The 27,863-nt window shown below is 41.2% G+C and overlaps 1 protein-coding gene and 1 long non-coding RNA gene across 3 annotated transcripts in view; one reads left to right on the plus strand and one right to left on the minus strand.

The window, feature by feature from the left end:
- Window positions 1–715: 715 nt before the first annotated feature.
- LOC139160952 (uncharacterized) lies at window positions 716–27,100 on the minus strand. The gene is made up of 3 exons (XR_011558046.1): window positions 26,913–27,100; window positions 1,972–2,028; window positions 716–858 (listed from the first exon to the last, which is right to left on the minus strand). It is a non-coding gene; the product is annotated as an uncharacterized lncRNA (long non-coding RNA).
- PPARGC1B (PPARG coactivator 1 beta) overlaps window positions 26,780–27,863 on the plus strand; it is a 149,962-nt gene continuing 148,878 nt past the window's right edge. Inside the window, exon 1 of one of the 2 annotated variants that reach the window (XM_070739449.1) lies at window positions 26,780–27,419. In XM_070739449.1, coding sequence (XP_070595550.1) covers window positions 27,336–27,419 — 84 coding nt within the window. In that variant the 5' untranslated portion in view covers window positions 26,780–27,335. The remainder of the gene's footprint in view (window positions 27,420–27,863) is intronic. The other variant, XM_070739448.1, reaches the window with a different exon arrangement.

The following is a 27,863-nucleotide window of genomic DNA, read 5'->3' on the forward strand; positions in this document are numbered from 1 at the left end:
TACCTGGTCCACTTTGAGCTTGATGTTTAAGATAGACCAGTCCTGGTTGAAATGTGGGCAGGAAACCTCTTGGGAATAATACCAAAAGTTAAATATCTATGGAGATTCTCAGTCATCCAGGTCATGGTTGTCCCAAAGGTGTTTTTTTCAAGTACCAACTGGACTTTCTGTTTTTCCTTTGAAGACATTCTTCAGAAACGTCTTGGATAAGAAGCAAAACATCTTCAAAGAAAAACCAGGAAGCTCAGTTGCCAGTTAAAAAAGCACCTTTGGGATCCAAAGTTAAACTTGACTGAGAAGTTTGGGGGTAAAAAAACCAAAACAAACTTACACATTCTTACCAAGTAAGCCACATAAATATGCTCATAAAGTCACCAAAAGCTGAATTTAGCTTAAAAGAAACTGTAGTTTATTTTACTCACTTTAAATCACAATCTCAGGTGATAAAGCAACCAATCTAATTTGTTCTATTCAAAGGACAAGGGGAAACCCAAATAATTTCTCTGCAGGACCCAAAGCACTGTTGTTGAGCATGACTACAAGTTGTTTTCTTACACTTAACGTGTCCTACAAATAGATATATGCATGCCCCATCTCCTGCTGTGTCCACCTGCACTGAGAACGCAAAGCTAAACATGCGCCGAGAAGCAATAGCGATGATATTTTTATTACTCCAATTAGTTAATGTTTATAAAGTATTCAGTGATACAGAACAATTAATATATAAGTCCTGAAGCCAAGACCCTGGCATGGAAACATTGGGTTTTGAAGTCTGATTAAAGTGTTGAATATTTTGGAGTTGTGTTGACTTTGGAATTCACTGAATGTTTTGGGGCCTCATGTGATCACTTCCACAGCCTGCAATAGAAAATTACAGAGGGGGGAAAAAAATCATTAGTGAAAATTGCTGGGCCAAAGCACAGCAATTTAAATTTAGATTTCTGGATTTGTAAGTTCAAAGATAAAAGGAGAATGATGGCTCATTGTTCCATGGACAAAGATATAAAGTGAGAAAACAAGTGCCCCTTGCTCCATTTCTGAATTACCAGAACTGTTTTGTAAAGTGTGTGTGTGTTTGTGTGTGTGCGCTCACATACACACGTTTGAACATGTTAGAGGACATTAAGACATTCCACTGATCATCTCCAACTAAAAGCAAACTCTAAAAGCTTAAAGAGTCTCTTCTTAAGAACCATTTTCTACTTAAGAACCAGAGCCCGGAAAAATTTCCCAGGAAATTTGACAGCGGCATGAAGGTCAGGCAAATTTCTTGCCATTTCCCCTTTAATCCCAGCCATCTTGGGCTTTTCTGGGCTGCCAGAGGAGCCTTTCGGTGGTGCTTAAGGAGGGTTTGGTAGTCCAGAGTGAACGAAGCATTTTCGTTTCTCTGGGTGCTTGGAGAGGGAATAAACCTCTGCCAGCGCCCAGAGAAAAGAAACACTCCCTTTGCTCTGGGCAGTGACTGTCCTCCTCCTCTTCTTACTCCTCTTCCTCCCACCCAAATTCTGAGCTTTTATTTTTTTCCTAATGGGTTTGCACGCATTATTTGCTTTTATATTGATTCCTATGGGAAAAATTGCTTCTTCTTAAGAACGTTTCTACTCAAGAACCTGGTCACGGAATGAATTAAGTTCTTAAGTAGAGGTACCACTGTGTGTGTGTGTGTGTGTGTCTATACACTGTATATATGTATGTGTGTGCGTATACACACACACGCACACATATATTAAGTAGAAAATGTAAACTCCAGATGGAAAGAATGCATAAATTAGATATGAAAGACTCAATGTTTCTCTCTCAAACATTGCAATTTATGTTGCACTAATCTTGAAGGTCTTCAGTAAATTGAAACTAGCCTATAGCAATTAAGGTTTTCACTCCAAATTGTTCTAATTACATGCAAACAAAAATTACTTTGTACAGCATAAGCAAAATCTCCCCAAAACAGATCAGTTTGCTCCAGTTACTTACCTTAAACACTACAGAACTGTCTCATCAGGGTGCTTACGGAAACAGAACATCACTCAGCTAAATGAAATAAGAAGTTTTAGTCTCAATTGGATTTCCACTTAGAGTATACAGTTGCTTTCTGGTATGATCAGTGTAATGATAATGGGGGGGGGGGGGCATCCTTTAGAATAAACAATCTGTTCAAACATCTGTCCCAGACAAGGTTCAGAAGTATTGTCTATTTGTAGGTCTCATTTTTGTTCAGACTTCATGACTTTTTCTTCCCAACTATACCACCTTTCTCTGAAATTCCTTTTGAAAAATTGCTTTACGACATCCTTTTTCCTATAATGTAATTCCATTTGCTGTAGCCACAAACTGTACACCTCTGGATTCAACCATAAAACATTACAGTGCATTATATCGCTAGGTTCACAGAATACATTAACTCCAATCCAAACATAACACATTATGGTTTATAGAGTGGATGAACGCTAGCTAAAAGACCTTGTGTGGAAAGCTCAGTGGAGTTACATGAATCAGAATAGACAATATTGTATTAGATGTATCAATCGTCTGCCTTAGGACTCACTAGCTTCAAACAGTCATATCACTTTTTTGGTCGTTTTTCATTAATAAAGCGTGCATAAGTGCATAAGGGGCGTGCATAAGTGCACCAGTGTGCCTTCCATCCCTTGTCCAATTGTCTCTCCTTATCTCATTTATCTTTTCTTCCTTTCATATATGATCTCCTATACTTTTATATCTTTTCTTCTCTCCTTTTCTTCATTTATATTACTACATATCTATTCTCTTCAATGTGTATTACGGTATGTATTGGACAAAATAAATAAATAAATAAATAAATAAATACATAAATAAATAAATAAGCTTGATCTGTATTGTTCTTGAAACTTAAGGATAATATAGATACTTGTGGCCAGTTCTTTCTTCATGCCAAAGCTTTTGCACTGAAATCATATACCATATATCAAAGCAAAGCAAACTCTGTGACAGAGTCAAATGCACACCTATTGTAAAAGAACAAAATTTGTAAAAATAGCATGTACACGGTGCCGGAAGAGAATTGTACTAGCCATTAAGAGCAGATGGCTAAGTAAACTGATTGCCTAAGAAGCTAAGGGACCAGGGTTAGGCGAGGGAAAGATACAGCAGCAGCATCAAATATTGCATGGCAGCACATTTAACACTGTAGCACAATGACATCAATACAATATGACAAGCAACGTAAGCTGAGTGTAATAGCCTGCAGTGGTAACGTACAGCAGAATAATCAGAGTTCATTTGAAGGTTGAAAGACTGACCGACTGAATTGTTTGGGTAAGATACTCTGGGATGTGGCTAGGCTTGGTCACTTAAAAGTAAATAGCTTTCCAGCCCTATCTACCTAGATCTCCTTCAAGTCACTTTAGAGGAGGATTAGGGGAGAGATAGAAAGAAGAAATGAAAAGGATTGGTGCTTTCAGAGTGTGACAAGGACACAACAGATTCTCCAGACGAAGCCACAAGTCTCCCCTTAATTAGGAGTAACATAAACCTTCTGATTGCATCTGAGATAAGGGAAACTACAAAGCATGGAGTCAAATACATTTATAACCCTAAGACATTGTACACAGCAAAACAAGAGGAATCTAGCTATGCTAACAAATCATGGGGGATGGGGTGGGGGTAGGTGGGGAGAGAGTATTTGATTCCTCTCATTTCGGGACTAAAGTTGCAAGAAGGTAGTGATGGACCCACTCATGTTTATCTTGTGCAATAATTAGTAATCCTTTCTACTATCCCCTTCTATGAACTCTGCTGAAAAATAAAATAACACAAAGACTCTAGAAAGAGTGCAGAGAAGAACAACAATGATGATTAGGGAACTGGAGCCTAAAACATATGAAGAATATGTTATGCAGGAACTGGGTATGTCTAGTTTAATGAAAAGAAGGACTGGGGAGACTTGATAGCACTGTTCTAATATATCAGTTATTGGAAGAAGAGGGAGTCAAACAATTATCCAAAGCACATGAGGGTAGGATAAGAAGCAATAGGTGGAAACTAAACAAGGAGAGAAGCAACTTAGAACTAAGGAGAATTTTCCTGACAGCAATTAATCAACAGAACAAGTTGGCTCCAAAAATTGTGAATGCTCCAACACTGGAAGTTTTTAAGATGTTGGATAACCATTTGTTTGAAGTGGTGTAGGATTTCCTGCCTAAGCAGGGGTTGGACTAGAAAACCTCCAGGTCCCTTCCAACTCTGTTGTTGCTGTTATTGTTATTATTATTATTATTTTGTGTTGTTTGTCTTGGATCTGGCTGGGAATAAACACTTTTCCAAAAATGTAAAAAAAAAACCTCAAAGACCAGTGTCATTCCATAAAAAATATGGGGCTACCTCTGAAGAGTGTTTGGAAACCACAAATTGTGCAGAACGCAGCCATGCGAGTGGTCATGGGCGTGCCCAGGCATGCCCATGTCTCTCCAGCACTCCGCGGTCTGCATGGGCTGCCAATTGGTTTCCGGATTCAATTCAAAGTGTTGGTTATGACCTATAAAGTTCTACATGGCATAGGACCAAATTTCCTGCAGGACCACCTCCTGCTGCATGAATCCTAGCAACCAGTTAGGTCCCACAGAATCAGCCTTCTCCAGGTCCCGTCAACTAGACAATGTCGCTTGGTGGGACTTAGGGGAAGAGCCTTCTCAGTGGGGGCCCCAGCCCTCTGGAATCAGCTCCCCCCAGAAATTCGTACTGGCACCACCCTTCCCACCTTTTGTAAGAGTCTTAAGACTCATTTATGTTGCCAGGCTTGGGCCAATTAGACCTTAGCCTCTGGTCAACGAATGATTGTATGGTTGCTGTATGAATGAGTGTGATTGATTTTAATATAGCTAGGAATTTTAAATAATTATGCAATTTTTAATTTAATTGGATTTATTTTTATTGTAATTTACTGTTTTTATATGTTGTAAGCCGCCCTGAGTCTTTGAAGAGGGGCGGCATAGAAATCCAATTAATAAACACCGTATTTTTCAGAGTATAAGATGCCCTGGAATATAAGATGCACCTTAGTTTTTTGGGAGGAAAATAGGGGAAAGAATCTGCTTACCAGGTATTCATCTAGCTATCGTCCTTAGTCTCGTCAGTTTCAGCACATTATTTTATTCCCTGGTTAAGGGCTTTTAAAAGAATTATTCTGAGAGTAACAATGAAAGAGCTTGCAAGCCAGTAAGAGCTGCAAACATCATTAGCACCTGGAAAGAAACGGTCTGAGCAAGTAGAGCAATGGAAAAAACTCTGCAAAGACTTAGGGCTTACATTCTTCGCAGAGTGTAACAATGGAAGAGCTTGGGTACATTAATAGCACCTGGTTAGGGCTGGAAAGAAATATCTGGAGCAAGTAAAGCAATGAAAAAAAAACCCCCCTAGAAGGACAGGGTTTGGAATACATTCTTGGCAGAGAGTAACAATCGAGATTCGACTACTGCAACGCTCTCTACGTGGGGCTACCTTTGAAGAGTGTTCGGAAACTTCAGATCATGAAGAATGCAGCCGCGTGAGCTACCATGGGCCTCCCTAGGTACGCCCATGTTTAATCAACACTCCACGGCTTGCACTGGCTGCCGATCAGTTTCCGGTCACAATTCAAAGTGTTGGTAATGACCTATAAAGCCCTACATGGCATTGGACCAGAATACCTACGGGACCGCCTTCTGCTGCACAAATCCCAGCGTCTGATTAGGTCCCATAGAGTTGGCCTTCTCCGGATCCCGTTGACTAAACAATGTTGTCTGGCGGGACCTAGTGGAAGAGCCTTCTCTGTGGTGGCCCCAGCCCTCTGGAATCAACTCCCCCCAGAGATTTAAATTGCCCCCACACACCCCATCTTCCACAAGATGTTAAAGACTCACCTATGCCGCCAGGCATGGGGGGGATTAACTCCCCCCTCTCTTCTGACTATAGCACTTGAGAATGGTATGACTGTTGCATTGATTGTTTTTAATATTAAGGGGGTTTAATTCTACTTTTATTAATTGGATTTGTATTATTGTTTACTGTATTTATTGCTGTTGAGAGCGGCCTCGAGTCTTCAGAGAGGGGCAGCATACAAATCTAATAAATAAAATAAAATTAAATTAAAGAACTTGCAAGCCCGTAAGAGCTGGGAGCATTGTTTGCACCTGCTTAGGGCTGGAAAGAAACTTACTCCGAGCAAGTTAGAGTAATGAAACAAACCCTGCAAAGACTTGGGGCTTGGAAAACATTCTTCACAGAGAGAAACAATGAAAGAGCCTGCAAGGTAAGAGCTGGGAAGATTGTTAGCAGCTAGTTAGGGCTGGAAAAAAAGCTACATTCAGAGTATAAGATATACCCTAATTATCAGCCTTTTTTAGGTAGGAAAAAGGTGCATCTTATACACCAAAAAATATGGTAAATAATAAATATGCCCCAAAAGGAATTGGATTCCCATCCCTGTCTTTAACATTTATGCTAGGATTAATATATAAAGGCTAGAGAACTTTGGTATATACCATATGCAATGGTCTGGGATATTTTCATAATAATTAAAATGATATGCCATGAAAGCTTTAAAAAAAGGCCAATCAAGAAATTTGGAGAATGTCAATAACCAAATATTTCTTAGCTAGGACCATAACAGGCATAAAGTTGAATCTTCCTTTGGCTGTGGAAAAGAGGAAAAGAAAATCACCAAAATTATGCCTGAGAGATTAATAGATTGGGAAACCAGCTTCACTGCTAGAAATGGCTCCATTTATGGTGTTATAGTAAAAATTCATTCACAGCTGAGCTTTGTTGAGTTTCCAGGAAGCTTCAGTCAAGTTTTAGCCTGCCAAGGAGAACCTGGCAATTACTTCTCAATCTAGCCTACAGTTCTGGAATTCCCTGGCAGTCTACTATTCAAGTACTAAGCGCCTGACCGTGATCTGCTTCCAAGGGCAGACAAGGTTGTGTCTAAATATATGAAACCCTTTGAGTTTGAAGTTTAGACCTGGAACTTCCTGTGAAATGAACATTTAAGAGGGCCCAACACAAAAGTTTTCAAACTACAGAAAGGCCTCTATTTGTGATCTAAGTAGAACCTATGGAAACATTTGGTACTTCCTCTTAAATTTCAATTATTCAATGTGAACTGAATCGCTATTATTATCAAACTAATAAATAAATATTAGAATTAAAGTTCTAATGCTGTGGTTATTGCAAATACGGCATATATAGGCATATCTCAGAGTTAATGACCAGCCTTACTACAAAATGTTTTAATTATGAACCTGTTTGATTAATTTTAGCTATTTATTTCCTTAATTTCACATAGATAAGTCATCAAACTTCCTGAGCCAATTTTTTTCCTTTGCTTCCATTTGCTTTCTAGTGGTTTGAATCAAATGCCTGGAATGACTTTTTCTTAGGAACTCTACTAAACATGCTGAAAATTCAATTTGGACACTCATGGGTGTTCTCATTTCCTGCAAACTCACTCCAATTCAAAAGGGCACTCTATGACTTCTGGGAGGTTTTTTTTTTCCAATTTTCCATTTGCTATGACTTCAGCAGCTAAGCAAAACATGTTCAGACCCTGAGTGACCGCAAAATCATATACTGAAGTAAACTTAATTCAATATATTTCTAGTTTTTAGATGTGGCCACTGCCTTCCCTATGCTGAAGAAAAAGGTCATATTGGAGGCACTATCATCTACCAATTATCAGAAAATCAGTTATCTTGGCTCCACAATATGTGCAATATAGTTGCCCAGTTGACACATTTCCATCATGTTATTTTATATTCTAATAAATCCAGTTACATGCTGGTTAACATCCAGGGAATAATATAAAGAATGAATAAGAATCCAGTAGTGGCTAATCTTTTCCCCCAAGGAAAGTAGGGCAGGCCTGTAATTAGTACTTGCAAGGAAATTTGAGATAAATAAAATTTAGACCAGAGGAAATGTTTATTAATGAGGTTTTTCAGGTACCTGAACAAGAATTTGCTTTTGTTTGTTTTGTTTCAGCAAAATCAGAGTATATAAAATCTTTAGCAAAATGACAATGGATTAAAAATTGGATTATGATGGACATTTAAGTACGGATGTTGTAATTTTGAAGTGGTCACTAAACATTTCTGCCTTTCATCACATATCATCTGTTATTACAACATCAACTTCACAAGTATCAGTGATGTCTGTAATCTGAAACCAAAGCTGTAGAGTTTACATAGCATTTGGGGGTGTCTCCTGCTCAAGTGGTTTTCATTGGTTCCTTTTTCTGAGTTGTACATTCAGGCTTTGGTAGGCAAAGGGTAGAGATAAACTCTCCTGACCAGTGGCCTAGTGACATGAGGTGGTCTCTGAACTTTATTATTTTGAAAGGATGCTGGCAGACTTTCCTATTACATTTCAAATTGTTAACTTTATACCCAGTCTCCCTGAGCCTAGATCGCATCGCAACAGCTGGCTGCAAAGCTTTTGAAAATTGCTCTGGTTACAATCCATGACTCATAACTCACTATAAAATTATAGCCAAGCAAGATGATCTGAACATTTTCTGTAACACCCAGAAGACCAGGCAACACCTGACTCAGGATGTCTTGTGGTCTTCTCAGGATTATGGTGGTGCGGTCATTCATCACAAGAAAGATTACTGGACCCAGAAATATCTGAGATCCGTGTCAAAGGTATTCATAGTTAAAAATTCATTATCCTTTTATTTTCAGATATGCCTGGAAGCAGCTTAGCTTTTTTCACAAAGGCAGGAGATAAACATCTTTACAGCACTTTCCTTCTTTAATTTTTTAAACTGGCACTGTCGCCTCAAGTCAAGTGCAGAACTTTCTCTGAATATTGCAATTATTCCCCACTATTATTTTGATAGGTAGTTAATTTAAAATGGAAGGCCATGAAAATTCTCTATCTTAGGCAGTCCCTAAAGTCAATCTGAACATTTTTTGTGAGCTATAAAAAGACGAACGTAAGAATAATCTCATGGTACTTTTGTTGCTCACATTTCAATGAGATGTGGCAAGCAGCTAATTAAAAAGTTCATTGTACAATTCTACATGCAGTAATCACTACTGTTTCTGTATCTCTTCACTGACATCTCTATTCTAACTTCCACCCGCTAAGAACATTTAGATAGATGAACTCAAATTAGGGTGAAAACTTTGCATTTTCTAGAAAATGTGATTCACTATAGAACAAGATGACAAAAAAGAAAGGGGATCCTCTGGAAATCCAATGGAAATCTTTGCTCTTGGAAATAACATGAACTATGGGTGGCGAGTAATGAAAGGATTAACCCTTTTTCTTGATTTTCTCCATTTTACTCATGTATATTCTTTTAAATAATAATTAAAAAACATTTCATGCAATACAGGTAGTCCTCAATGTATGATTACAATTTGTATACAATTTGTATGCCGCCCCGAGTCTTCGGAGAGGGGCGGCATACAAATCTAATAAATTGAATTGAATTGAATTAGCCTAAAATTGCTTACTGGAAGTTTGCAGAAGGATATCACATGACCCTGAGACACTGCAACCATCATAAATATGCATCTCATGGGGAGGTTGCAAGCGTGAAACTGTGAAAAACGGTCATAAGTCACTTTATTCATTGCCATTGCAATTTTGAATGGTCATTAAATGAACTATTGTAAGTCAAGGTCTACTCTATACAGTTTGGCCTTATACTTTGTCTTACATTTTAACTCTGCCCATCCCACCAGATCCAGAGGCAGGACATGGTACAGGTCCCACTGGCAAGAGAGTTTCACTTGCTGACTCCTAGGTGGTATGCTTTTTCTGTGGTAACCCACAATTTCTGGAATATTCTTATCTCTTTTAACTTTCCAAAAGTTCCTGAAGATCTGGTTGTGGCATGAGGTCTGGAAATCCCAGGGGACTGCTTAAATTTTGAGATGGCTCCAAGGTAATTATTATCTATCTATCTATCTATCTATCTATCTATCTATCTATCTATCTATCTATCTATCTATCTATCTATCTATCTATCTATCTATCTGATTTTTATGCCGCCCTCCTCCTTAGACTCAGGGCGGTTTACAACATGTTAGCAATAGCACTTTTAAACAGAGCCAGCATATTGCCCCCACAATCCGGGTCCTCATTTTACCCACCTCGGAAGGATGGAAGGCTGAGTCAACCTTGAGCCAGTGACGAGATTTGAACCTCTGACCTACAGATCTACAGTCAGCTTCAGTGGCCTGCAATACAGCACTCTATCTGCTGCGCCACCCCGGCTCTAATACCTCCTCTTCACCCAATAATTTTCTTTCAGTTTTGTACTTTTTATAATTTACATTGTTAATAATAACTCTTAATACTTGTTTGTGTATGCTTTTAGTTTTGTTGTATCTGTCCACAGTGATCTGTTTGCGAGATGGTCGGCTACATAAATAAGATAAATAAATAAATATATTTTGGTAAGTCAAATAATCATTCTTAAAATATTAAAAAACAACATATTAATGAAAACCAACTTTGGTTAACATACATGTGTCAAAAAACCACATTCGGGCTGTTTCAGATCTGATTTGGTTTTCGCAGCATGCTTTGTTCATTGGATCATGGTGTTTAGAATAATCAGTGATGGGCTACGATAATTTTCACTATCACACTGTGGGTGTGGCTTATGCATTTTATTTCAACATCTTTCAGTGCAAATTGGGTGTTCTGGGGTGGAGCTCCATTTTTGCTAGCCCACTGCGTTCCCCCCTGTCCAGGCAGTAGCCCACTCCTGATTATCTACTATATAAGGTGTATGTACACACACGCATGCACAGCTCTTCTAAAATTATACACATTCAACCTCATTTACTGTGATAGGAAAAACATACCCAGAGCCCAGAAGGGGAAAAAAACAAAACAGAACAAAACTCAAAATTTTACTACCGGTACTGCATACCTGACCGTACCCGTAGGAGCCCACCAATGAGAATAATCCACAATAGCATACGTTCATATATTGTGCTAAGAAATAAAACATGGTTTAAAAATTACAATGGTCAGATTGATATAACATGTTAAATCAAAAACAAGCAAACCACTAGTTTACTATAATGTGTGAGACCAATCTATATGAACATTTATATATCAACATAAAGACTGCCTCACTGTCACTCACGACACTGCAGCCTTATAAGAACTGATCTGAAACACATAAGCCATATTATATGGATATGAGTGAATCCCAGGATCAATATTCAGGCAATAAACCTATATTATGGTTTGACCTACTGGTATTAAGCAATCAAAACTCTGAAGTATCTATTGATAAATTTGTTTGTTTATAGTCATTAATCTTCAGAGAAATAGTATTAGACCCGTAGCAGAATCTTCACAAATTTAAATTCATGTTCACTCCCTACAAAAAATTGAAAGGAATGTTTTGAACAATCAAGGGACTTCGGGGTGTGTGTGTGTGTGAGCATTTTCCCCACCCCATTCAGATAGCAACATACAGTCAACTCTGGCTGAACTTGAAAACTAACTAGATCATCTCTACTTTGCAACTGCGTGAAGAATTGTTTTTTTAAAAAAATGCCAAGGTAATAGACTAGATGAGGAAGTTGAAAAAAAAACCTGCTGGAAAAAGTTTGCTTGTCTAAAAAAAAGCATAGCCCAGAGGAAAGATTTATTATTAACACCATGCAAAAAAAAAAAGAGAGAGAAGGAATATCAAATTTTGCCTGACTATGATTGGCTATATTCTCTAGTGCACATTTGCTGGATGAGTGTAACTACAGTAAGTACATGCTTCCACCTTAACAATAAATTAGCATAAGAAGCCTGGAAAGTTTATTTAATAAGTTACTCCCCTGCAATCCTCGTTACCTTGGAGTAACACTGGACTGCACTCTGCCCTATAAGATATATCTAAAGAATACAATGGAAAAAATGAATACTAGGAATAATTCAATAAATTATGTAAATTAGTTCTTTACAGCCCTAAGTAGTTTACTGAGTCAGCATATTGCCCCCAACAATCTGGGTCCCCATTTTACTGACCTCGGAAGGATGGAAAGCTGAGTCAACCTTGACCTGTTCAGAATCGAACTCTAATGAGCAGTAATTTAGCCTGCAGTACTGCATTCTAACCACTGCACCGCCACCACTCTAGTTAGACGCCAGATTCAAGGACACCACGAGGATGATAAGTGGATGCATATTAAAACCATTCTGACTTGCTGGCTTCCTGTTCTGACCCATATAGCACCATCAGCTATACAAAGGCAAGAATGAGCAAATAGTGAGAAAATACAGGAAAATTGTGAACAACTCACTCCTACCAGTGCATACTGGCCTTTCTCATTTATCAGCCAGAAGACTCAAACCCAGGAAGTCCCCACTGGTATTTGCACAGCATCTGTCCAACATCTTTAACAATCAATTTATAATGGAAAGCCAAATGGGTTGCTGAATGTCCAGACAAAGGTCGATACTGTCTATAAATGGTTCCACAAAAAAGGTGCCAAGCTTTGAACTAACAATGAACAATCCTGAAGAGGATTTGCACAGTGTAAATGGGGCATAATGCAGTGTGATTTTGGGATCTTATGTCAAATTGTAGATCACATTGTGACCTTATATAGAGCGCTGGTGAGACCACATTTGGAGTACTGTGTTCAGTTCTGGAGACCTCACCTACAAAAAGATATTGACAAAATTGAACGGGTCCAAAGACGGGTTATAAGAATGATGAAAGGTCTTAAGCATAAAACGTATCAGGAAAGACTTAATGAACTCAATCTGTATAGTCTGGAGGACAGAAGGAAAAGGGGGGACATGATCGAAACATTTAAATATGTTAAAGGGTTAAATAAGGTTCAGGAGGGAAGTGTTTTTAATAGGAAAGTGAACACAAGAACAAGGGGACACAATCTGAAGTTAGTTGGGGGAAAGATCAAAAGCAACGGGAGAAAATATTATTTCACTGAAAGAGTAGTAGATCCTTGGAAGAAACTTCCAGCAGACATGGTTGGTAAATCCACAATAACTGAATTTAAACATGCCTGGGATAAACATATATCCATCCTAAGATAAAATACAGGAAATAGTATAAGGGCAGACTAGATGGACCATGAGGTCTTTTTCTGCCGTCAGTCTTCTATGTTTCTATGAGGTATATACAGTCCATGCTTAAATGGTTAGCTGGCCTAGACCTGTGGTGGCGAACCTATGGCACATGTGCTGAAAGTGGCACACAGAGCCATTTCTCTGGGCATGGCAGCTGTTGCTTGTTGCTCTTCCGGGTTCCGGCATGCACATGCATGCTGGCCAGTGGGAATGCTGGAAACTGGAAGATCAGGTGACTGCCGCGCATGCCAGAAACTGGAAACCCAGCTTCCCAGCAAGCGCATGTGTACCAGGGAACTGCCCTTCCAGTTTCCGGTGCTCCCGTTTGTGCGCGCTCCCATTTTGCCACTCAGTATCAAAAAGGTTCGCCAACACTGGTCTAGACGTTGATGTTTGAACAGATTTTTTGAACATTTATATTTTATTATGTTCTATTAATCTGGGTGAAATGTTAATATATAAATGTTAATATATTTATTTAATTTATTTATTTATTAATTTTGTGGATTTGTATGCCGCCCCTCTCTGGAGACTATATTAATATACATCTAGTGAAATGTTAATAAATACTGTTAATAGTAACATTTCACCTAGATTAGCTCCAAATGTGATATTCCATGTGCTAAATAAATAATAATAATAATACTGGATGAGGGTTTTAGCCATGGTTAATGCATGTCTGGGGAATGCAGTATTAAGCTAAGAAAAAGTTCATGACATGTACTATCTTCTTCCTAGTCTGGGTTCATGCCAGTGCAATGCTATTATTTTAAATAAAGAAGGCAATTTGTTACTGATCTGAACTCCGAGTATCTGCTCCAGAAAGGTAGAGTCTAGTTAGAAAGTAGGTCTGTTAGTGAATCCATTTTGCACTTGGCATTTAAAAAATGCCGTAAGAAATCTCAGCGGTCAGTTCTGTCAGTAGTGTTGTCAGAAGATATTTACACCCATTTAAGTTCCTTGGTGCCTCAAATGATTTTCTTCTTCTGATTTGCCTACCTGCTGTTTTACTGTCGCAGGATGGCAAGTGACAAGAGGGGTGAGGCAGATAATAAACAGAAGAGAAATGGGTGAAGGGGCAATGTGGTAATGCTTGGCTCTTGCGGCACAGATAATTTAAAGTTATAGTATAGGTTTTTCAGATGCTGTCTTACCACTGTTCTTATAGCATTGGCTGTTCTTACTTCCAAAGAATGCATTCCTCATCTGATACCGGTGCCAACTCTGTGGAAGGATTCATACATCCCCCAAAATACCAATAACTGTCAAATGTCATTTATTTTACTAGATTGCTGGGAAATGTTCCCTGTTTTTATCTGTTAAAAATTATACATACTTGTGCCAACAATCATATTTTTTCCCAACACTTTCACACGCTTACTTTAATGTAAAAGGTAAACTGATGAAACTCAATAATTGGGGACATTTCCTTTGGGAGTATTTTCCTCAAGTTTACAAGGTTTCCTCAACTATTTAAACATGTTGCAAAAAGTAATAGATGTTTGCAATCTGGATTTGCTCCATAGAGCTGACTCTATTATCTCTGAATTAGAAAATGTCTCTCTCTTGACTATGATTAAAGTTTTCTAATATGTTTTTTTTTTTAAAAAGCCTCATTATCATTCTGCATCTATCATCAAAGTGAGTTTAGAGATGAGATTTATTAATCCTGTAGATTATTCCTTTCTATTTTAAGGAAAAAAAATAAACTATTGATAAATATGAGACACTGAAACCTATAAATCAATTGGGAGACAGTAAAACAGGTCATATTGTACATTGTGACATAACATCCAGACTTCAAAACTTGTTTTTTGTTGTCAAGTTTGAGTTCTTACCCCAAGGCACATCAACAGGAATTGACACTGGAAACGAAATGTATCTGTGATACGAATTTCTGTGAGTCCAGCAAGTTATGCTAATAAAGCCTTTTTGTGCCCTTGACTTATTATCCATGTAGTTTCTGGCAAGATTTTTGGGCCAAGAGAGAATGACTGATCCAAAATCATGCAGCTGACTGTGGGTCTTAGAAATACCGTACAATTTACAGTCTCCCAGTTTCTAGCCTGGTCCACGGTAACCGAAATTCATGGGAATCAAGATAGATTTTTGAATACATTCACATTTATTGTAGTTTGCAAATATATAAGCCAAGTGAGAAACTGCTTCTAGTCATTATCTCAACATCATCAACAAAGTTTTTGACTTTACTATCCCAAGCAGTCATGAAACTCTGAGGTTATACACAAATTATTTTGCTTGGTGGGTTACAACTCTTTACCACTAATATAAATTGCGTTGGTGATATTATATTTCTGCTCCTTTTTCCTCTATTCAGAATACCAAAGGTCCATTTCTAATCAGCAGCTGCCCATATTCATTGCTGGAACTGAAACACGAAGCTTTCTCTAGATCTTTCAATATAATTAAAGGCATATACTACTTCCATTCTGACTTTCTGCCTATGGCAGAAATGCAACATTTAGGTCATTGAGAGATACACTATATGAAAACCTTGTCAAAAGACATTTGTGCAATGTTAATGTTGTTATATCTTTTGATAACTTGAATAGATTGGTCGATGGGTAGGGACCTGGCATAGCTTTATAATGTGATATTTATAAGAAGACTGTTTTAGCAAGGACTTTTTTTGTTGAAATTTCCAGATGGAAGGCTTGAGCACTAGCAATCAAAAGGAGCCTCCTAGAATTTTATCTTTTCATTCTTAATGGATTTAAAAATTCCAAAGAATGGAAGAAACTATGCCTAGAAACAGCAAACTTACAAATGGAAAGCAGGAGGGACAAAGATTAGATACCGCACTAAACAACAACTAGATTTGTTTAACATGTTGCATGAATCCAACCAATTGCAACTTAATAATGTGAAGGTTAAATCATGATTTAATGAAAGGTAGGAACCTGGCAAAGAACAATTGCAAGAGTACAGCCAGGTGATTACACAGACTTCATCTAAAAGTCAAAAAAGATCAGGAGATATTGCAGCTGTTGATTCATTTTAAAATATTTACACATTCCCTTAATCCATCCACACTGCGCAGTATTGAACAACAACAAAAATTCCTTATTTGCCAAAGCTCCATTAAAGCAACAACTACTGTAGGTGATATCCCAGACTAACTCATGATGGGCCAAATTAACTCAATTTCTTCTTTGTGGAATTATATCAGCACTTTGCCCATTCAACAAAGAATATACAATGAAGAACAATTTGAAGGGGTATCATAGGCACTTTAGAATGTGCCTGGGTTTTTTCCCCTAGTAATCTTATAATTTACTGAGAAGTACAGTACTTTAATCTCACTGAAGAATTGGGAGCTGGAGTTGAATGTAGCTTATCAAGAGATTTAACTGATAATACCTGGTATATCTTGCAATAGCAGAAAGAAAGCAGAGAAACTATGCTGATACTAACTTTGGTTTACTAAAGTTAGTCAGTTTAAAAAAAAAACTGGTTCCATGTTATGTCCAGAATTGAAGATTATTTATTAACTGCCCTGTCATCAAGTAAAAAGGGCCATAAAACATTAAATACTTAATGGACATATTTTTCTTTATTATGAAGACTTTTTAAATAAAATTCTGAGTAATTTTACTATGCTGGTTTTAAAACCTGGATATCTCTCTTCATACTTTTATTCTGTGTTCATAGCACGAATGATGTGGGTAAGGCCTACAGCATTAATATACGAGTTAGATGTGTTCACCATGGTGTATGGAAGTAAAATAACAGAACCCTTAAAGTCCTATCATTACTGTATTATTTATAGGCAGCAAATGTCAGTTAAAACAGTGCTAAAGAGTGAAAACTTGATTCCATAAAACTTCAAAGGAAAACCATAATTGGTTTTCCTTTGAAGTTTTAAAATTGCTGGTGACAAAGAATACTAGATTTAAATATTAGATTTGTTACATGCTGTTTTTATTATTGTTGTTAGCCAACCCGAGTCTATGGAGAGGGGCGGCATACAAGTCTAATAAATAAATAAGTTAATTAATTAATTAATTAATTAAATAAACAAACAAACAAACAAACAAATCCTAGGACAGGGATCTGCAACCTTAAACACCGAAAGAGCCATTTGGATCTATCCATTTCCCACAAAAAAGAAAACACAGGGAGCCACAAAGCCTGGGCGTGGCAACACGTCACTCAATCTCAGTCACATGATGCCCCCTAGCCATGCCTACCCAGCCGGTCATTAGGGCAGACAACTGGTTGTTAAAAAACACCAGGGGCCACAAAACCCTTTTGACATCTCTCTCTCTTCCTCCCTCCATGTCTCTATCTCCTCCCTTTCTCCAACTCCCTCTCTGTATCTCTTTCTCTCTCCCGCCCTCTCTCTGTGTCTCTCTCTGTATGACTCTCTCCCACCTCTGATTCTGAAATGAGGGGTTGAGCAGGCCATGAGGCACTCTTGCATTGCCTTGCACCGCACAATCAACTTTAGTGCATTTCACAATGGGGAGATAGGGTCCCCTCCTCCTCCTGGAGCCCATTACAACAATGCAACCCTATTCCACGCATCCCTAGCAACAGGATGCGCCTACCACTCTGAGCCCAAAGTGGCAGGAGGTGAGGGTTGTCTTGAGCCAAATGTGGCTTGAAGGCAAATATAGGGCCACTTTACTCCTGCACTAGAGCTACGGCCTTTGCCTTGCCGGGTTCCCTCTCTCCCAAGCAGCTCTTTGGCTGAGCGTGGTGGGTGCAAGCTTCAGCCCCAAGCAGCAGGAGGCAAAGGACAAATGTGGCACAAAGGCACGTACAGGATGACCTCACTCCTGCACCAAGGCTCTGGCGATCCTCTTCCTCCTCCTTTCCTCTCACAACTCCCTTGCCGGTGGTCACCTGGCTGGGAGGATGCTTAGCAGCGGGAAGACCCTCCTCAAGCGAGTGGCAAGATTCAGTGAAAGCGCAGAAAAAACGCACATGGGGTGGGCGGCCACTCACTTGAGGCCGGTCTCCCTGCTTGTGCGCACCCTCTCGGCCCCACCACAGCCAGCCAGGGGATCACGAGATGAGAAGGAGGGGAAGGAGGAGGAGGGTTGCCCACTGTGACTTGTGCTCTTTCCTTAGCTAGCCTGGATTTCCAAAAAGTTGCCAAGAAGAAAGGAGTAACGAAGAGCCCCAAGGAGAACTCGCCATGTTTCCAAGAGAGAAAAGACAAAGAGACAGAGAGAGATACAGAGATACACAATCACACACACAGCTTTAATTGATAAATTTTGCCAGGCGGCGAAAGTTCCCTGTGCACGTTCTAAAGCCAGTTGGGTGCTGTGACCTGTCCCCCTTTCTGTCACCCCCTCTTCCTGAATCCCATTCCCATCCCAACAGTTGCCACGATAGTGAGGCTGCAGTGTCAGTCACAGCTGGGTAGGGCCAGTGTCTCGGGTTGGAGAGCAGGTTGCATATTTCCCCAAGCGACCAAGGCATACCTAGCACCAATAAGGGCTGGAAAAAGCTCCAGCAAGAATGAGGTGCCGAAGAATCAGCCCCAGTCACTTCTCCATTCCCCCGCCATTGCCCTTAACTTCTCAGGCTAGGCAAGTAGTGACTGGGAGGGGAGGGGCTGACAGGGAGCCACAGCAGAGGGTCCACAGAGCCCCATGCGGCTCCGTAGCAGCAGGTTGCAGGCCCCTATACTAGGACTATAAAACATTTCACTAAATAACTTCAAGCACAGTACACAGAAGCACATATTTTAAAATACAATCCTTTATGTACATCATTATCATATTGTCTGATAAGTATCTTGGGAGAAAGATAATCTAGCTTCAATTGCTTACATCGGCTATTGTTCAGGACAGTTGTATATTGACAAATTAAATTATTAAGGAGCCTACATTGTCAATACTAACTTAATTTTAGTTGCTTGGGATAAGCAAATGAATACAAATTAAAGGTGGTTTCATTCCTACAAATTAAAGATGGTTTCATTCCAGTCATTAACTCATTTAGGGGAAAAAAACCTCACTACTTTACATGGATTAAAACACGAGAACTGACTCTGAGAGATGAAAGGATTGTCTGGCCTACAGACAAGACAGCTACTAGTTGGTGAAAGCCCTGTTCTTTGCTGCTTCAGTTTAGCTCTGCACACCCTCTATTCAGCTTTACAGAATATTCAACAGCCATTTTTCCTGCAGTTATTGGCACAGTACTCCACACATACAAGAAAGTATAATTATGGTATGCTTTTATATGCTAAAAAGCAACAAGCTTTGAGCTTCTGGCTGTATACCAGCAGCTAGAAAATTTGATCTCTTCAGAAGGACCTGCTCTGTCTATGTTTATGGGTCTACATTTTATTTATAGTTCTGTTCAATGAAGAGAAACACAGAAATCAAAGAGATGTTTTGGAAAACTTTAAAGAACAATCAATAGGAAGAGGTACATGTGCAATCATCTGTCCCTTAGAGCTAATACATGCAAAGTGAAGTGATCCTTGTGTGAGTGTCTGTGGGAGGGAGAGACGGCGCAAAATTAAGCTAGAAGTCAAAATTCTGATTGTGCCCTAACAGCACTAAATATCTTATGAAAGCACTGTATAATTAGCTTCTAGGCAATGGTACAAGTAAATATGAAAGAGAGTAGCAAAACACAAAGGGGAGAGGGGAGGTTATATTAAAATGTAATATTTGCAATAAATGTAAGTATTTTAACAATCTAAATGAATGCTTTTATATAGAAGAAAGTAGCAATGTACATTTGTTTTTACTGTAATAATTACTTCTTTTTTGTTTGCACATGATTAAAAAAATGTAAGACAAGATCTAGAACTACTATATCTAAATGTTTGGCCCAGAAGAAAGATTGAACATTTCTAAAAATGGAACAATTGATCAAACTTGATTACTTGGGAACAAAGGATGGGGAAACTGTGCTATTAGTGGATGACTGAGCACTAGGACAGTACAGGAAATATAGTGTCATTACTCAACTTAAAACAGTTTCCTTTCTAGAACCAGTCCTCACTTTTGACTAAGGGTTAGTTCTTCCATTATATGAAATGAAGAGATTGTGTCAGGTAGTGAATACTGCATACTGTAATAAGTAAGTAAGTAAGTAAGTAAGTAAGTAAGTAAGTAAGTAAGTAAGTAAGTAAGTAAGTAAGTAAGTAAGTAAGTAAGTAAGGAAGGAAGGAAGGAAGGAAGGAAGGAAGGAAGGAAGGAAGGAAGGAAAGAAGTGTTTTTGCCACTTGATCTTTAGCTTGCTGGTGCAACTGCTACCAAGAGGCAAAGGTTAGTTCAACTGTCACCTCCATGTGGAATACAGAGGAGATGCCATCTTGTTTTTTTAACTCAAGATGAATACAATAACAATAATTAAGCCGCATAACATGCACAAAAAAGTAATTAGAATTCTTTATTGGCCAAGTGTGATTGGACACACATGGAATTTTTTCATTCGTGCATAAGCTCTAAATGTACATAAAAAAAGGATACATTTGTTAAGAATCATGAGGTAAAACACTTAATGATTGTCATAGGGTACAAATAAGCAATCAGGAAACAATAAATATTAATATAAATCATAAGGATATAAGCAACAAGTTACAGTCATACAGTCATAATTGGGAGTAGATGGGTGATAGGAAGACTAATAGTAATAGTAATGCAGCCTTAGTGAATAGTTTGACAGTGGTGAGGGAATTATTTATTTAGCAGAGAGATGGTATTTGGAAAAAATGTTCTTGTTCCTTGGTGTGCAGTGCTCTATAGTGCTGTTTTGAGGGTAGGAGTGAAAGTTTGTGTCCAGGATGTGAGGGGTCAATAAATATTTTCACAGCCCTCTTTTTGTTTTTTTTTGTTTTTTTAAATATTTTTATTTTATTTTATATGACTTACAAACATTTAGACATCAAACAATACAACATTAAACATTTACACTTAATATATTTACAAGATTTATTTTTTAACAATTCTATTTACTATACCTTTTTCTTGATTTCCACCCAGTTGTAAATTTTTTCCCACACTTTGTAATAGTCCTTATTTTGTTGGTTTTGAATTTCGTATGTTAATTTGCTAAATTTGGCGCAGTCTAATATTTTTTTAATTACCGTTTCTTTGTTTGGAATCTTATCCTGTTTCCAGACTTGTGCATATGCTAATCTTGCAGCAGTAAGTAAGTGATTTATTAAGTAGTAATTTTCTTTGCTATGTTTGCCTCTAATTATGCCCAATAAATACATTTCCGGTTTTATTTCAATTTTATAGCCTAATATTTCTTCCATCCATGCCCTAATTTGAATCCAAAATTTTTTTGCTTCGTTACATTGCCACCATATGTGGTAGTATGTTCCCACTTCTTTTTTACACTTCCAACATTTGTTACTAATGTTTACATTCATTTTGGCTAGGCGTGCTGGCGCATAATGCCATCGGAAGAACATTTTATAAAGATTTTCTTTATATGGTGTTGACAAAGTCATCTTATAATTAACTGACCATAGTTTTTCCCAGTCTTCTAGCTGAATTGCATATCCAAAGTTGGTCATCCAAGATATCATGTTAGGTTTAACAATTTCTTCAATGTTTTCATAGTTTAATAGATAAATATACATTTTAGTTATAAATTTTTTGTCAGATCCTGTCAATATTTTGTCTATTTCATTTTGTTTATTACATATTCCAAATTGTACCAAGTCCCTTTTATATCTACTTTGAATTTGATAATATGGAAGCCAATCTATTACTATACCTTCCTCTTTAAGTCTTTCTCTAGTTTTAAGACTTCCTTTAGTGTTTAATAGGTTCACAGCCCTCTTTTTGACTCTTGCAGTATACAGGTCCTCAATGGAAGGTAGCGTCTCACGGTGGAGAGCAAGTTGCATATCTCTCTAAGTCAGTGTTTCCCAACCTTTTTTGAGCCGCGGCACATTATTCACACTTACAAAATCCTGGGGAACATTGAGCGGGGAGGGGGGGGCGAGTAGGGGGGGGCTAAAAAGTTTGGACAAAAAACCCCTCTCTTCCTCCCTTTCGCCCTATTTCTCCCCCCTCTTTCTTTCCCTCTCTCTCTCCATCCCTCTTTCTTTCTTCCTTCCTCTCTTTTTTGCTCTTTCTCTCACCCTCCTTCTCTCCCTCTTTCTCTCTTTCTTGCTTTCTCTCTCTCTCTCTTGCATTCATTCTTTCTCTCTCTCTGTCTCTCTTGCTATCTCTTTTATTCTCTCTTTTTCTCTCCCTTGCTTTCTCTCTCTCTTTCTCCTTCTCTCTTCCTCTTTCTCTCTTGCTTTCTTTCTCTCTCTTGCTTTCTTTCTCTCTCCCTATTTCTTGCTTTCTCTCTCTCACACACTCTTTCTCTTTCTGTCTCCCTTGCTTTCTCTCTTGCTTTCTCTCTCTCTTTCTCTCTCTTGCTTTCCTTCTCTTTCTCTCTCTCTTTCTTTCTCTCTCTCTTCCTCTCTCTCTTTCTCTATTTCTTGCTTTCTTTCTCTATCCCTTGCTTTCTCTCTCTCTCTTGCTTTCATTCTCTCTTCCACTCTCTCTTGCTTTCTCTCTCTCACACACTCTTTCTCTCTCTTCCCCCTTGCTTTCTCTCTCTCTCTCTTGATTTCTCTCTTGCTTTCCTTCTCTCTCTTTCTCTCTCTCTCTCTCGTGCACCACGCCAGCAACAGAGAGAAAGAGAGAGAGAGTGGAGGGCGGCTTGCCGGTCCGCGGCCCCCTTGGCGGCCCCGCATGGCCCCAGCGCAAACTCCACCGTTGCCTCCACCTCCGCCTAAGAAGCAGCAGCCACATTCAACCCTTCGCCCTCCCAGGTGTCCATGGCGCTCAGCGCCCGGCCACGTGCCACCTCCGCCTCCCGGTACCCCGCCCGACTTCTACCTGCAGGAACGGGTGATGGGGCGCCATGAAGGGCGGCACTTGGAGGCCACCACGGCACCGTTGTTGTCATCACGGCGCAAAGCCACACAGTCCCGGATCGCTTGCTTCTCCGGCCAGCAAACCGGCTGCCTGGGAAAGCGGCACGCTTTTTAAACGCGCGCTTTTCAAACGCGGTGCTTTTCCTGGGCAGCCGACTTTGCTGGCCGGAGAAGGAAGCGATTCAGGACTGCGTGGCTTTGCGCCACTTCAAAAATTTCTGCGGGGGGGAGGGTTCCTAATGGCTGCGCGGGCGCACGCCCATGCAGCTTAGAAGCAACAGTGGCCGGCGCCCTCCCACCGGGCCCCAAAAGCTCACTTCCCGTCACCGCCAGGGAAGCTCCAGCCAGGCCGGGCTCGCAGCACACCTGACCATGTCCCGCGGCACACTAGTGTGCCGCGGCACACTAGTTGGGAAACACTGCTCTAAGTGACCGAGGCATGCCTGGCCCCAACAAGGACTGGAAGAAGCTCCAGCAAGAATGAGGCACCGGAGAATCAAACCCAGTCACTTCTTCATCCTCTGCTATTGCTCTTACCTTCTCAGGCTAGACAAGGAGTGACTAGGAGGTGAGGGGAAGTCAGTGATGGGATCACCAGACAGAGAGCCATAATAGGGGGCTCAAAGAACTACATGCAGCCTCAGAGCCGCAGGTTGCAGACCCCTGGTCTATCACAAGTACAGTAGTACCTCTACTTATGAATTTAATTCATTCTGTGACTAGGTTCTTAAGTAGAAATGTTTGTAAGAAGAAGCAATTTTTCCCATAGGAATCAATGCAAAAGCAAACAATGCATGATTGGGGAAAACACAGGGAGGGTGGAGACCCTGTTTCCTCCCAGGAGATTCCTAGAGAGGCCCCACAGAGGCTTCTCCCCACCTTTTTTGGCCCTATTCCTTCCAGGAGATTCCTAGAGAGGCCCCACAGAGACTTCTCCCCGCCTTTTCTGCTTACAGTTTCAGAGGCTCGGGTTTGTAAGTGGAAAATGGTTCTTGAGAAGAGGCAAAAAAATCTTGAACACCCAGTTCTTATCTAGAAAAGTTCGTAAGTAGAGGCGTTCTTAGGTAGAGGTACCACTGTACTTGGCAAGAACTCAATAGGTAGACAAAAATGACAAAACCAATCTGAACATCTGGCTGACTCTGCAATGAACCATAATAATAAAAAAGACTGGCTCTGCCCTGAACTGCAAGCAATGTTGCACATGGAATGACATGGAACATGTCTACTGAACATTTCAAGGTTCTATACATCATTATACCATGAGTTCTAGACCAGCGTTTCCCAACCGGTGTGCCGCGGCGACATGGTCAGGTTCATTCTTCGCGCCTCCTTTTTCCTGCCTTCCTTCTTTGGGGCCCAGCAGGAGAGCGCCAGAAACCGCGGCATCGGGCAGGAGCCGGGGGACAGCTGCGAGTGGGAGCTCGGAGCCACCGGCAGCGCCCCGCCCAGCTGGAGTTCCCTGGCATCGGCGGCAAGTGTCCTTTGGGGCCCGGCGGGAGGGCACTGGCGGTGGGAGCGGGAGGGTGCCGGCTGCAGCGGCCACAGGCGGTCGCGGGGAGATGGGGGCGGCGAGAGGGAACTCCAGGGCGGAGGCACCGACTGTGGCGGTTGGACGTGCTGCTGGACGCCGTACATGCTGGCGCTGCGGGGCTGGCATATAGGGCGTCCAGCAGCACGTCCAGCTGCCGTTGTCAGGACTCCCGCTTGCAGTCAGCCGAGAGAGAGAAAGAAAGAGAGAAATAGCAAGAGAGGCAGAGAGAGAGAGAGAGAGAGAGAAACATAGCAAGAGAGGCAGAGAAAGAGAGAGAGAGACATAGCAAGAGAGGCAGAGAGAGAGAGAGACATAGCAAGAGAGGCAGAGAGAGAGAGAGACAGAGAGAGAGAAAGAGATATAGCAAGAGAGGCAGAGAGAGAGAGAGAGAGACATAGCAAGAGACAGAAAGAGAGAGAAAGAAAGAGAGACATAGCAAGAGGCAGAGAGAGCGAAAGAGACACAGAGAGAGAGAGACATAGCAAGAAAGACAGAGAAAGAGAGAGAGAAAGAGAGACATAGCAAGAGAGGCAGAGAGAGAAAGAAAGAAAGAGAAACATAGCAAGAGAGACAGAGAGAGAGACAGACAGAGAAAGAGAGAGATAGCGAGAGGCAGAGAGAGAGAAAGAAAGAGACATATAGCAAGAGACAGTGAAAGAGAGAGAGCAAGAAAGAGAAAAAAGCAAGAAAGAGATAGCAAGAGACGGAGAGAGAGAGAGAGAGCAAGGGAGAGAGAAAGACATAGAGGAAGGGAAGGAGGGAGAGATAAAGAGCAAAAAAGAGAGGAAGAAAGAAAGAGGGATGGAGAGAGAAAAAGGGAAGGAAGAGAGAGCAATAGGGAGAAATAGCGCGAAAGGGAGGAAGAGAGAGATTTTTTTTGTCCAAACTTTTCTTTAGCCCCCCTCCCTCAATGTTCCCCAGGATTTTGAAAATATGAATAATGTGCCGCGGCTCAAAAAAGGTTGGGAAACACTGTTCTAGACCACCCTTAAAGGGAGGGGAAGCCATCTGGATTGCTCACTCACCCTCAGCCCAAGGCCTCTCACAGGGTGAGGAAAATAACAGAGCAATGGTAGGCTGGCTTGAATCAAACAAAAAATGATATAAAAGAGTAAGTAAATAACTAAATAAATGTGCTTACATTAGACACACTCCTGGCTAACTGAACCAGGGATTTCATACAGTACAGCATCACAAATACTGCTTCATACTTGCTCTCACCCGAGGGTACAATATTTACATATCATTCTGGGCTTATGTGGCCCTCCCTCCATCCCTCCCATACTTGTGGTTCCAAAACAGCATGTACAAATAGATTTTTCTTTTTTAGTGCTGTCTCCCTTTTTCTTGTTCTCATCTAAAATATTGATTGAGAAGAGTTGCTGATCACATTCCATGCCTCAGAACCACAATATGTTAGCTCAGCAAGACTCTGAAATTCAGTTACTGGGGAAAGAAGGCATTGTATTCGGGGAGCAGGAGAGAGCATACTGCATAGAAACATTACCTGCAGACTTCACTTTCCCATCACCTGTGTGAAAAATACTTACAACAGGTTCTCTTTATATGGGGGGCTGCGGCATGAAGAGCAGCATCTGTTAACTGGCTTAATTATGACACTTGATGCTTTTGACTTTCTCAGCATAACAGATGTTTATTTTGCGGCTGAGTAAAAATGGGAGCACACTGACTAGACTTAATTCCAACGTCTAAGAGTGAAGATTATTGGCTCACTTCGACAGTAACCCGGGATAAGAATTGAGAAAGTCAGGTGAAGGTTTACGTTACAAATAACGTTACAAAGATCGCGCCAGACGGAATTACTTAAGGGAACAGTGAGAGAATTAGGTAATTTCAAGTCTCTGAACTCCATGATCTTACTGAGGCAATCTCTTTCAATGAAACCTATCTCTTTGCTTGCTTCAGTCGTCATGCGTATTCTATTAAGTTCCGCTGGGGCTTTGACCCTTTTCTAAGAAAGAAAAATAGCGGAGTTGCTATAGCCTCGGGAATAAATCCCACCGTGTGGGAAAAAATAATAATACTGCTTCTTCAGGGGGGGGGGGGGGGAACGGAAACGTCTCTTGAGGCACACCGCCAAGGAAGTCCCCAGGAGTGGAAGAGGACGGTTGCTCTTCCCGAGTATCTGTCTCTACCCAAACTTCCTTCCACAACTTATTCCGAGATAAGAGCGGAATTTGGCCGTGCGCAAGAGCCGCCTAGGACTTCGGAGCATGTGCGCATTTGCTTTCCTCCTCCCCGCTTTAGTAGAGAACTACCGATAAAGCGCTGGGTGAGGAAGTGGAATTGCAGGACTACTTGCTCCGGCTCCTCGCTTCCCCTTTGAGAAGGCGGGGAGGGGAATCTCTACTACCCCTCGAGGAGCCGACAGACAGCAGAGACCGCCCCACACATACACACCCAAAAGCACTTTGGGTGACCTCGGGGCCACGCGCTCGCCTCTTGCGCTTCCTTCCTTCCTTTTCGAAACCCGCGCAGACGCGGCCCTGGGCAACCCAAGGCCGCGAGTCCTCTTTCTCAGGGCGGGAGCTCCGGGCGCCTAAAGCGCGCGAAAGAAGCAGCCCTGTCGCTGTTGCTTTTGCTGCTGCTGCCGCCACTCTGCCCTACCGCTCCCACCAAGCCCGGCCCAGTCCAGCCCAGCCCAGACGAGCCTCCCGCCTGCGGGCTCCTCCTCCACCACTGACACCGACGCCGCCCATTTCCAACCGGCGGGCTCCAGGCTCCGCCTCGCCCCGCCGGCTGCCCGGTTTGGCTGGTTTCTGACTGTGCTTGCTGTTGCCGTTGCCGCATGCTGTTTCGTGCCGTTGCCGGAGGAGCAGGAAGATGGCGGAACCGGAGCCGGACTGCAGCGCGCTTTTGGATGAAGAGCTTTCCTCCTTCGTCTTCAACTATCTCTCCGACAGCCAGGTAGGGCTTCGGAGCGCCGGCTTAGTCTGGGTGTGTGTGTGTGTGTGAGAGAGACCCTCACCCTCCCTCCTCCTCCGTCGCCCGACACGTTCGGAACAGTCGCTAAATGGACCGTGGAGCCTCCAGGAGGGGAGAGCCTGGAGCGACAGGGTGCTAAGCTTTTGGGGTGCAGAGTATTCCGACCCCCCCCCCCTGCACCGACCGGCACATCTTCGGCTACAGGGACTTCGGAGCCCATGAGTCATTCGGGACCCCCAGCTCTGCGATCTGTCAAGAACGGGCGCGGGGGGGGGTGTTAAAAATTCCGTGCGCCGTGAAATTTGGCGCTGGGGGGGGTGTTCCTATCTGTCACGCTTCGCATGGGATGTTTTACGCAAGCGGGGTGCTTGATCCGACACGCACTCGAGTTTCGGGGATAAAGACGCCGCATGCCCGCATTTACTC

The sequence above is a fragment of the Erythrolamprus reginae genome, chromosome 2 (assembly GCF_031021105.1).
Source record: "Erythrolamprus reginae isolate rEryReg1 chromosome 2, rEryReg1.hap1, whole genome shotgun sequence".
Lineage (NCBI taxonomy): Eukaryota > Metazoa > Chordata > Lepidosauria > Squamata > Dipsadidae > Erythrolamprus > Erythrolamprus reginae.